The sequence below is a fragment of the Kwoniella pini genome, chromosome 10, assembly GCF_000512605.2.
Source record: "Kwoniella pini CBS 10737 chromosome 10, complete sequence".
NCBI classification, from domain to species: domain Eukaryota; kingdom Fungi; phylum Basidiomycota; class Tremellomycetes; order Tremellales; family Cryptococcaceae; genus Kwoniella; species Kwoniella pini.
The window spans coordinates 1,191,909-1,204,176 of NC_091725.1; the positions used below are offsets into that span (position 1 = coordinate 1,191,909).

Below are 12,268 nucleotides of genomic sequence, written 5' to 3' on the forward strand. Positions count from 1 at the left end.
TACAACGTATGAGTCACGAGATGAACTGAAGAAGATCTATATGTCTATATGAGAACAAGGAAATGAAAAAAAGAGGATTCTATGGGATGTGATGAATTGAATTGATTTAAAAGATAAGAAACGTTTTAAGTACTTACGAATTTACCGGAATAATCTTACTCGAGTATAAAAATGGCGTAAGATGTGGAGTTAAAGCGTCAGGGCAAAATAAACGGACAAGCTGTATGTCTAATTACGTATTATTTACCAAAAATAGAGAAGCTTAAATTAATCTTGTCATTACGATTACTTAAGTGAAAAGAGAATTTACGCGTTGTTTGCCATAGTCATTTTATTTGTTATGTTTCGACATTATTGTAAGAGTCTTTGAAAGGGAAGTTGAATGATTGAATGATGAGTGGGACGAAGATAATCGAGCCAGTTAATGATGGTACCTTAAATTATTTACAGCCTTTTTTATTCACTACTTTCGAGCTCATGTTGTCATGATGTAGATCATTTAAAAGTTTGATGTATTGCTTTACGACTGGAAGTCGGATGATTAAGCCGACATCTGATTGTATTTGTTTCAAGAAGTATATACATTTATTAACACACGAATCATATCCTCATCAAAGATGATCAACCGATATTCTTAGTAAGGTTGATAGCAGTGGAAAGTAGTAAATTGAAATATGCATATTTATAATTAAACCTGAACCAGAACTTACTCAATCACAGCTTAATTGATAATGTCAACTATTACATCGAAATTCGAAACTATATCAAAGACATTCTCTTTTATTCCTCCATCCAATTTATCCTCAATTTCAATAAAAGGTAGAAGAGAAACTTGGGTTGATAATTCCCATTTACCTTCTATTTCTATATGACATATATAGATATTCCAATTTCATTCATTACGTATCTGTATACTGCATATGATTGTTTACAACAAACCCAAATAAATGTAGACCATGTACATTCTCCCTATACAATACATCATTACACTCAGTATATTGCAAGCCATATCCTCTCTTTCATCGATAAGTGTGGTGAACATGATACATACATGCAGAATACGATATACAACTTTATTGGTTTGTTTTGATTTGAAAGCAATGAGGGATACTCGTCCAAGTTTCAACTTATACTTAAATCTCTAAGCGACATTCGCAAGAGCAGGAGGGGGCATAGCCATTTTCTCTTTTTCTTTCTTGGTAATTTCTTCTACTTTCTCTCTACCTTTTGTCTTAACATCAGATTTGGCTGTTGCTGAAGCTGAAGCAGTCTTCTTCTTTTTCTTTAACAACATAGCTTTTTATGAAAGGTAAATGAACAAATCAGCATAAAGAAGGAAAATAAAGAGTTAATTATATGAAAAAAAGTTAAAACTAACCTTTACTAACTGCATTTCTGACATTATCATTAATTTCCCTACTTTCTTCTAAAAACTTATTATCGTCAAATTTGTGTTTTTTAGCTGCTAGTTCCTCAAGATTTACATCTTCTACTTTACGTTTACTTGAACCTTCTCCATTCTGATCGTCCAATGCATCAGGTTGTGATATACCAAGTTGACGTTCAAGTGCTTCTAGTTTTGATTTTTCTTCAGCTGCTAATTTAGCTCGTAGTGCAGGAGCAGATTCTAGTAATTCTGCTTGTCTAATGTTGTTGTTATATGTCAGCATTGATACAATGTTACAAAAGAAACAAGGAAATTGTGAGTATAAAACAGAGCAAGGGGAATATTGTGTTGAAAGCAATGAGAGGGATAAATGTACAAAAGAAAACAACGATGTATAACAAACAAGAAAGCGGGAACATGACATGAGAGTTTATGATGAGATATCTAAAGAAGACGACAGTACTCACCTTTGAGCTTCTTTGATTGTACCTAATCTTCTCCCACTTAAATCTCTACAACTATCCATATTAGTTGCTTTTCCTGAAGACATTCTTCCTCCTGCAGCTCGTAATTGAGATCCAAAACCACCTTTACCACCTAATAACCTCGCACATACATTTATCTCAATCAAATGATTGGTATCACCATGTTGTAGTGATGATATACTTGTTGAAGGTGATAAAGGACCGCTTGAACGAGTTCGAAGGTAAACATCTTCAAAAGATAATTCGGTATAAGTGAAGAGGTCTGAAATAGTTTGTTGAGGTGTAAGATGAATTGTTTTAGCAAGTAAAGGGGAGGGTAAGTTGATTTGTATTGTTTGCAACATTTTGGCTAATTGCTTCTCTTGTTTCTCTGTTGTATATATTGAAGAAGTAAGGTTCAAGTTGAAATAGGGATGAATATGGATATCAAATCAAGTATTCGGGTGGCAATTCAAGATGTTACTAGATTACTGTGATAAAGGGTGGGCGGGAATAAGAAAATATTGAATGAATGTGGCAATGTCTTCAATCGTCGTCGTGGCATTTATCATGCATTCAGGGTAGGGTATTAGTTGACCGAGGGTCTGGTAACTAGTGGTAATAGTGCTGGAAATAAGAGTATTGGATTTGTTATTCATATTCAAGTTATTAGATATACATGTATACTCAACAAGCTCGCATAAAAGGTAAAAAGGACTCAACATTAGTTCAAGGCAATTAACAAGGGTTTGGATTAGCTTGTTAGTACTGGTCCTCATCATCAATATCGGAAAGATCAAGATTCAACTGAATTCTACAACAAGTTCGAAATTCAATTTCAATTTCTTTGATAATCCAGTTACATACCTTAGTTGTACTAAACAAGATGGAAGTAAATAAAGAAGAAGCTATAAGATGTTTAACAATTTCATCTAGATATAGATCAAATTCAAATTTAACTTCAGCATTAAAATTTGCTAAAAAAAGTGTTTCTTTATATTCAACTTCAGAAGGAGAATCAATGATAATTGAAATTGAAAGAGAAATTGAATCAGGTGGATCAAGTTCAAATTCAAATTCAAATTCAAATTCAAATTCAAATTCAAATTCAACAAAATCTAATGAATCATCAAAATCAGATAAATCAAATTCATCAGAAAGTAAAGGAAAAACAAGTGGAATTGAAGAACATATAACTTCTGCTCATTCAAGAACAGGTCATTCTTCTTCTTCAACATCAACAACAAAAAAAGATTCAATACCTTCTAGTAATAATACATCAAAAAAAAGTTATACAGCAAAACAATTAGAAGTTGTTAAAAGAGTTAAAGGTTGTAAACATCATCAATATTATGAAATTTTATCTGGTAAGTTTAGCTGAATTAAAATCTATACAATAACTATGTTTTATAAAAAAGCTAATTTTAAGGAATACAGTGGAGAAAAGTTGTACAGAGAATGATGTGAAAAAGGCTTATAAAAAGGTATGTTAGCTTACAAAGCACTGCTCATGCTCAGAAGCTGATAATATGCTGGATCGTAGTTGGCACTGGCATTACATCCGGATAAGAAGTGAGTCTAGCTGGGAATTAAAAGTAAAGCGAAACCAGCTGATGAATGAGGTAGTAATGCGCCGGGAGCAGATGAAGCGTTCAAGAGTGAGTTGCTATCGATTCTTGCCTGCTGCTGACCGGATGGCGGCATTGATCGTAGGCTAACATTCAATTATTGCATCGCAGTGGTTTCAAAAGCATTCCAAGTTCTGTCAGATCCCAATCTTAAAGCAGCATTCGATTCGAATCCATCTTATGATCCTACGCAACGGAATCCTGGTCCTTCAGGTGGAGGTGGAGGAATGAGAGGTTTCGGAGGAGGTGGACCAGGAATGTATCAAAGTGAAATTAATCCTGAGGATCTATTCAATATGTTCTTCGGTAAGTCACGAACTACCTTTCACAATTTGTTGGATTCAGGCGAATGAGCTGTAAAACTTATACGGTCATTTTGATTGTAGGTGGTGGAGGAGGTGGTGGTGGATTTGGGGGATCTCCATTCGGACAAGCTAATGGTGAGTATTTTTTGACTTTAATTTTGATTTCATAAAATAAAAGGGCAAGGAAAGGAAATAAACTGATTCTGGAATAATAGTCTTCACATTTGGAGGTCCAGGTGGATTTCAAGCACAATATGGAGGTAGACCTAGACGTCAAAATCAAGGTCAACAAGCAGGAGAAGCTTCTTCACCTGTTGTAGCATTATTACCAATTATAATACTTTTCTTATTTGCAATGGTTTCAATAATTCCTTCATTATTTTCAAATCAACAACCTGATCCTTCTTATGGATTTGAAAAATCATTAAAATTAAATTTAAATAGAGAAACTTCTAATTGGAAAGTACCTTATTGGGTAAATAATCAAGAATGGCAAAATTCTGAAATTTTTAAATCAATTCCTGATAATAGAAAAGGAAAATTAAATGAAGGTATATATAGTACGAAATTAAGAAGTTTTGAAAGAGGTGTTGAAAATGTTTATGCGAGAAAACTGCAAAATGAAGTGAGTGAAATCGTTGGCTTTCATTGAGTTTGAATAGACGATTTCATCACGTTGTCAAGTTTATTTCTACTGTTGAAAGAGTAACTGACTTTTCAATTGTACTTTTCAGTGCCAATACTTCCTTGATAGAAGGCAACAAAGTATAAATGAGAATTCTGGTTTCTTCGGAATTGGTGCTAATACGGATAAATTGAAAGAAATTAGATTGCAGAAAAGTCCTGCTTGTGAACAATTAAGAAGATGGGGTTTTGCAGTCAATCAAGGAACGTGGTAATTCCATCTGGGCGGACAATAGCCACTCCGTAATATAATTACCATAATCTGCTTGTTTTAGTTGTGGGCAGTGAACCTGTACTCAGGATCGATATAATAAAGATAGAATAGATATTCCATGTTTCAAGCATTTGTTCCAGCTTTGTAGAATAGATCAAATAATCATTAATATTGGGCTTCCATGTTCATTATCACTTGTTACAAAATCATTGCATTTTAATTTCATATGCATAGAATAAACGACTATTTGGGAGGAATAGCAATCTAGTCTGATGATGTATAGATATCAGGCTCAAGTGGCTCACGTGGATACCTCCACTTCATTCTTATGTATCAGGCACATAAAAGCAAAAATGTTTAGCCGTAAAAATGTTAACGTTCTGAATTTATGATTCATTTTATTAATTAAATAAAGTATTATATAAAAAGCAATATCATTCATTTGTTTTTTTGGATCTTGAAGTCATCTTATAGGAATCCTATAAGAAGGGAAATCATTTCAAGATGGTAGCAGCTTTTGATCCTTTATCACCTTCATTAGCTTCTTCTTCAAAAGATAAATCAACTTTTAAAACTTTAACAAGAGAAAGACAAAATAGACATCCATCAAAAAATTCATCAGATATACCTTCTTTAGATGAATTAGTTTCACCACATATTCAATCTTTTAATTCATTAATTGAAGATCAAAATGGATTACTAAATGGAAATCAAAAAGGTTTATTACAATTAGGTATTGAAGATATAGGTGAAAAAGTAATTTTTGATTATAAACCTTTTAATGAAAATAATCAATTAGGTACAAAAATTAGTTATAGAATTGATAGAGTTGTTTTATCAAAACCACTTGTTCCTGAAAAAGATAAATTAGCAATTGAAAGACGTATTTTTCCAAGTGAAGTAAGTTTATTATATATATATATATATATATATATATTTAAAGTATCTTTTTTTTTTTTTTGGGAAATTGAAATTGATATTTTTTAATTTTAATATAGGCTAGAGAAAGATTAACTACTTATCGTTCAAGATTAACTGTAAATATTAGATGGACTGTTACTGGACCAGATGGGGTATCTAGAGAACATGAAGAAATTAAAGAATGTGGTTTATTACCCGTCATGACAAGGGTGAGTCTATTCAACAAAATTAAATATTACTCATAATTTGCGTTGAAGATTTTAAAAAAGCTAATAATAATTATAGTCAATTCGATGTAATTTACAAAACCTTTCTGCTGAAGAACTTATAGCACATGGAGAAGAATCAACTTCATTCGGTGGTTATTTTATCGTAAATGGAAATGAAAAAATAATAAGATATTTAATTTTACCAAGAAGACATCATCCACTTAATTTATATAGACCTTCTTTCGCTAAAAGAGGTGTAGGATATACTGCATATGGTTGTCAAATTAGATGTGTTAGACCAGATCAATCAGCATGTACAAATACAATACATTATTTATCAAATGGTGGATCAACTTTAAGATTTGCTTGGAGAAAAGTAGAATATATGATTCCTTTAATGTTAATTTTAAAAGCATTAGTAAATGCTTCTGATAAAGAAATTTTTGAAGGTTTAATTCAAGGTGAATATGATAATACTTTTTTAACTGATAGAGTTGAATTACTTTTACGTGGTCAAAAAACATGGAATTTAAAAACTGGTGAAGAATGTTTAGATTATTTAGGTGAAAAATTTAGAGTTGTTTTAGGTTGTCCAGAAGATTGGAATAATATTCAAGTTGGAAGTTTTTTACTTTCTAGAGTTGTTTTAGTACATTTACCAAATCCTAGAGATAAATTTAGAATGTTAATGTGAGTTTGAAAATTTTCTCGAACCCCCCTTCCCTTTTATTTCACTTGTGTGTAAAGCTAAATGTAATAATGAATTTCATTTAGTTTCATGCTTCGAAAACTTTATTCATTAGTTTCTGGAGCTTCTTGTGCAGATAATCCTGATTCTCCTCAACATCATGAAGTTCTCTTACCCGGTTTCTTATACGGTATGATCATCAAAGAGAGATTTGATGATTGTCTCAACGCAGTCAAACTTCAAATTCAGCAGGATATGAGACAAAACAAGGCTAGGAGTTTCTCTGATCGTGAGTCATATTGCTGCCACATTTCTTGTTTGTAATTGGCCGCTAACGAGGCCCAATCTTTGGATGACAGCCAAATACTTTGCCTCAGTTCTCGCCAAGACCAACTGGGATATCGGAGCAAAACTTTCTTATTTCCTTGCTACTGGAAATCTTGTCTCCCCAACTGGTCTGGATCTTCAACAAACTTCTGGATATACAATCGTAGCTGAAAAATTGAACTTCTATCGATACCTTTCTCATTTCAGATGTATACATCGTGGTGCTTTCTTTGCCGAGCTGAAGACTACCGATGTTAGAAAGTTGCGACCCGAGTCATGGGGTGAGTGGATGTGTTGAAAAGTCTGACATTGAGGACACCAGCTCATGTTCAATCGTCATTTAGGTTTCTTGTGTCCCGTACACACACCTGATGGATCTCCTTGTGGTCTTCTTAATCATTTATCTCACACATGTAAAATCGTTACCACCCAACTGGACGTCTCTCATATCCCTACCCTCTTATCCGCTCACGGTATGACCCAAATTTTTGCTTCTTCAATCGACGGCAGAAGAATGGTCTGTATACAATTAGATGGTCGAGTGATAGGATACGCCTCTCCTGCAAAGTCGAAACAACTTGCCAACCTACTCAGAAAGATGAAAACTGAAAATGACCCTAAAGTCCCATTGGACATCGAAATTGGTTACGTTCCTGTCACCAAAGGAGGACAATATCCAGGTTTATACCTCTTCAGTTCAAGAAGTAGAATGATGAGACCTGTTACATACCTCGAAAATGGTAAATTAGATCATTTGGGTACTTTCGAACAAGTTTATATGGATGTCGCCATTACAAAGCAAGAAATCGAAAATGGTGTTACAACTCATTTGGAATTGGATCCTACTAGTATGCTGAGTGTTATCGCTAATTTGACGCCATTCTCTGATTTCAATCAAAGTCCTAGAAATATGTATCAAGTGAGTCTCTCGGGTTTGTCTACCACGTCAAGGAAGGATTCAGCTCATTAATCCGTTCTGTTACAGTGTCAAATGGGTAAACAATCTATGGGTACACCTTCTACAGCATTGAATAAACGAACCGATAACAAGATGTACAGATTACAATCCGGTCAAACTCCTGTGGTTCGACCGAATTTACACAATCATTACGGTTTCGATAATTTCCCTAATGGTATGAACGCTATCGTTGCGGTCATTTCATATACAGGTTACGATATGGAAGATGCAATGATTTTAAATAAATCAGCACATGAAAGAGGATTTGGATATGGAACAGTATACAAATCTGATATTTTTGATCTTAAAGATTCAATTGGTTCAAATAGAAAATCAACAAAACCAACTTTACATTTCGGTTTAGGAAGAGATATAAAAGAAGATCATACATGTAGAGAAATAATTTCAGAAGATGGATTACCTAAAATTGGATCAAGAATAAAATCAGGTGATTCAATAGCAGGATATATTGATGATATTTCAGGAAAAACAAAATTTCATAAATATAAAGGTGATGAAATTGCTTTTATTGATGAAGTCAGATTATTAGGTTCAGATTCAGGAGATTCTGAATTACAAAAAATTCATATAAAATTAAGAATTCCAAGATCACCTGTTATTGGTGATAAATTTAGTTCAAGACATGGACAAAAAGGTGTTTGTTCACAAAAATTTCCTTCAATTGATATGCCTTTTAGTGAATCTGGAATGCAACCAGATGTAATTATAAATCCTCATGCTTTCCCTTCAAGAATGACAATTGGAATGTTTGTTGAATCTTTAGCTGGAAAAGCTGGTGCTCTTCATGGTATTTGTCAAGATGCTACTCCTTTTAAGTGAGTCGGTTCTTCCTTTTTTCTTTTTTTTTTTTTTTTAAGTGATAAAGTCGAAATACTGATGTTAAATTTCATTTAACAGATTCTCTGATTCTGATCGACCTGTTGATTACTTTGGAGAACAACTTAAAGCTGCTGGATATAATTATTATGGAAATGAACCAATGTATTCTGGTATAACAGGAGAAGAATTTCAAGCAGATATCTATCTTGGTTTAGTTTATTATCAAAGATTAAGACATATGGTTAATGATAAATTCCAAGTAAGAACAACTGGTCCTGTTGATCCATTAACTAGACAACCTGTAAAGGTGAGTTTAATGTTTTTCTTAAATTATTCAAATCCAAAAAAAAAAGAGAAACCTTTTACTGATGTACATACATTACCAAATTTTTAGGGACGAAAACGAGCTGGTGGAATTAGATTTGGAGAAATGGAAAGAGATGCTTTAATTGCACATGGAACTTCATTCTTACTTCAAGATAGATTAATGAATTGTTCAGATTATTCAACTGCTTGGGTATGTAGAACTTGTGGTTCTTTAACTTCTTTAGGATTTGAAGAACTTAATGGTGGTAGTGGAAATAATGGAGAAGGAATGAAAGAATATTGTAGAATTTGTGATTCACATTTATCAATTGAAAATAATAATAAAGAAAACGAAAATCAAATTAAATTTGAAAATGAAAATGAAAATGATATTGGAAAATCAAATAAAGTTGGAGTTAGAATGGGTAGTAATGATGGTTTAATTAGAAAAGGTAAAATGGATGTTGTTGCTGTTCCATATGTCTTTAGATATGTAAGTTTGTTTTTCGCTTGTTTTATTCATACTAAAAACGTGAATAATTACTAATTCAATTTTTTTTTTTCCAATTTATAGCTATGCGCTGAAATGGCTTGTATGGGTATAAGATTGAATGTTACTGTAACTTAAAAAATTCAGTATATTCAACTCTTTGTTTACTTTTTATCTATTCATTGTGCTCTTTATTATACCTTTATGCATTATATACCATTTGTGCGAAATCGCATGTATTTATGAAATGATCTTTAATTTGTTTTCATTGAAACTGATAAGAATAGTAATTAATATGATAACTAAATACTCGATCCACGTGGGAAGTTGTTGACAAGATATCAAAAGTCGCGCACAGATGATTAAATTAAGAATAATTGATTTACTTACTTTGTTATTGTATATCATCGATATTCATCAAAGTATCTCAATATATCCTATATGTTAGTCGGAAAAGAACTGATCCGAAGAGGAATTCAAAGGTTCTAGTTGATGTGAAGAAACAATTGGTAATAACATATTACATCTTAAGAAGTCCTTTTCATCTGGGTAAAATACAAGTCGAATTGAGAGGGATTCACTGCAAGATGGATTTTAATGCTTTTGGAAGTACGTCTGGAAAGTCAAGTATGAGACGGAAGGTGAGTCTTGGCTATTTGATTGAGACGAAAAGATAGGTTATGCTAAATCATGGCTATGCGATGGCATTATAGCAGTCAAATGTAAGCGATTTTCTAATTAATTCTTTGACGTAGCAGGTATCAGATGAAGCCTGCTATAAGAGTTACGCTGTGAGGCTTCTCATGCTGACGATCTGTTCGATGCTATCTTGGGTCCTTGTCCTATTGTAATCTTCGATCATTCTATGTGGTACGTTTCGCCTTTCTCAGTCCCTTCTACAAGCATTCGGTAAATCTTCCTCCTCTTCTTCATCATCAAGACAATCAGCTATACCTTTACCTTCTTCTTCATCTTCTACATATCGTCAAGAAGGTACATCATCTTTACCAGGAAGTTTACAATCAACTCCATTAACTTCAAATACAAATACATTTAATCATGATGAATTATATTCACCTTCATCTGGTATAGATAGTTATTCAGATACATTTTCTTTAAATTCAAAAGTTCATTCTTCAAATTATAATCATAATCAAAATTCATATGGATTAGGTAATTCTTCTTTATCAAATCAACAACAACAAAATCATGGAAATAGAAGTATAAGTGCAAATTATAATTTAGGAGGAGGAAGTAAAGATAAATCAAATCAAAAAGAAAAAGAAAATTCAGAAAAAAATTTAAGAAGACCTGAAGATGTTTTTAAATTAGTTAGAGAACGTATTATGAGTTGGAGTTATTTATGTGAATGGTATCAAGGGTAAGTATAATTTGTCAAACAATTATCTTGATTGATAATTCGAAAACTTTCGGCTTCGCCTGCGAAAGCTAATTATGCTTGAATAACCGGTTTAGCGATACACATTGGTTAAATACTGTTCGTATACCTCGTTCAACTCTTGAACAATCGATAGGACCTAAACAACTGGAAAATCGCGCTCGAAATTTTTATATACTGGGTATATCACTTAGCGCATTATTCGATATACCATCAAGTAACGAATTTTTAAAAGCTTTAATTAAGCTTCTTGAAGAATGGGAAGGATTTAGCGATTCGAGTGGAGGGAAGGGTGTTGTGAGTTAACTCATTCATTTGGCATCAAACCGAACCAACATTATTCCGTCGATTCAGGCTGATTCCCAGAGTTCAGAAAAATCTGTTTCGAGGACAAAGGGGAAATAGGAAAGTCACTGCTGGTGGTACTGTTATGTCGGATTTTGCAAGTGGGATGGATAGTACAGAGTCGTATTTGATGAATGTCAACATGGTAAGCGCACTTTACCTAAAGATTTCTGCTCCTGCCGCACCGCCGAAATCACAATAAAACTGGTACCTGCTGACTTGTTCTAACATCGGTGTAGCCATTCGTACTAGATTTCTACCAAACGCACTCAAATCTTTGCTCCATCATCCGAGATATATATAAGAAACTCTTAGGGATGTTCCTCCCTTCGTCACCTTCATCGTCTTTACCTACCAATCCAAATTCAAAATCGCTCTTACACCCTTCCACCATTATACAGTCCGCACCATTAGAAATACCATTTGGAAATTTTGGACCCACACCGAAATCTCCAGCAGCGAGTATAGCAACGGCTACTTTCTCTAATCAGCAACATCAAATGACTAGTCCAATATCAGAGGGACATGCTGGATCTCAAGGTTACTTTGGAGGTACAGCAGCTCCAACTTTCAATCCAAATCATCATATATCTCAATCTCAAGGCATAGACGCTTTGCAGCTTTTTATAGCAGGTGAATTACCTAGTGATAGGACATTAGTAGGGGATGGTCAAAAATTAACTCCTCAAGTAGTTGAAATGTTCGGTAAAGTAGATACCAAGTTGAAAGTGAGTTCCCTCAGCTTTTATTCTGGGAAAGATTGCTGATTTGGATGTTGAATCTGCTCCATAGAAACAATTTTCAGCATTATTAAGAGAAGGTGATACTTTAGCTAAAAAAGTAATAGATGATGAATTGGCAATGATCTTAGATTCTTTAAATCCTGGTAGTAAACCTTTGAATTTTGATTTTAATGCTGCTATAATTGGTTCAGGTAATGGTTGGTATGATTCTAATTCAAATAACTCCTCGATTAAAATAAATCATAATATAGGTACTGTAGGTGGATATGGAGGATTACAAGGTTTAATGGAAGAAGATAGAAGAGAAAGAGATTTTGGAACTATATGATGAATTTTATGTATTTTTACAAATGTAATAAA

The 12,268-nt window shown here is 33.3% G+C and overlaps 4 protein-coding genes across 4 annotated transcripts; 3 read left to right on the plus strand and 1 right to left on the minus strand.

Moving 5' to 3' along the window:
• Nucleotides 1–1,141: 1,141 nt before the first annotated feature.
• I206_107243 (uncharacterized protein) lies at nt 1,142–2,216 on the minus strand (the record flags this gene model as incomplete). Its single annotated transcript, XM_019156935.1, has 3 exons — nt 1,142–1,296; nt 1,379–1,644; nt 1,855–2,216. The coding sequence occupies 3 exons, from the start codon at nt 2,214–2,216 to the stop codon at nt 1,142–1,144; spliced, it is 783 nt and encodes a 260-aa protein (XP_019009653.1).
• A 521-nt stretch (nt 2,217–2,737) lies between these two features.
• Nucleotides 2,738–4,683, plus strand: I206_107244 (uncharacterized protein; the record flags this gene model as incomplete). Its single annotated transcript, XM_019156934.1, has 8 exons — nt 2,738–3,218; nt 3,289–3,335; nt 3,395–3,423; nt 3,478–3,509; nt 3,591–3,785; nt 3,866–3,919; nt 4,000–4,409; nt 4,519–4,683. 8 exons carry the CDS (start codon nt 2,738–2,740, stop codon nt 4,681–4,683), a joined length of 1,413 nt encoding a protein of 470 aa, XP_019009652.1.
• A 503-nt stretch (nt 4,684–5,186) lies between these two features.
• I206_107245 (uncharacterized protein) lies at nt 5,187–9,559 on the plus strand (the record flags this gene model as incomplete). The annotated part of the gene is made up of 10 exons (XM_019156933.1): nt 5,187–5,582; nt 5,681–5,812; nt 5,889–6,502; nt 6,587–6,789; nt 6,860–7,108; nt 7,172–7,746; nt 7,813–8,621; nt 8,704–8,932; nt 9,020–9,424; nt 9,506–9,559. 10 exons carry the CDS (start codon nt 5,187–5,189, stop codon nt 9,557–9,559), a joined length of 3,666 nt encoding a protein of 1,221 aa, XP_019009651.1.
• Nucleotides 9,560–10,008: 449 nt separating this feature from the next.
• I206_107246 (uncharacterized protein) lies at nt 10,009–12,236 on the plus strand (the record flags this gene model as incomplete). The annotated part of the gene is made up of 8 exons (XM_070203485.1): nt 10,009–10,062; nt 10,312–10,802; nt 10,898–11,117; nt 11,194–11,310; nt 11,405–11,717; nt 11,769–11,893; nt 11,958–12,105; nt 12,160–12,236. The coding sequence occupies 8 exons, from the start codon at nt 10,009–10,011 to the stop codon at nt 12,234–12,236; spliced, it is 1,545 nt and encodes a 514-aa protein (XP_070059586.1).
• Between the last annotated feature and the right edge of the window lie 32 nt (nt 12,237–12,268).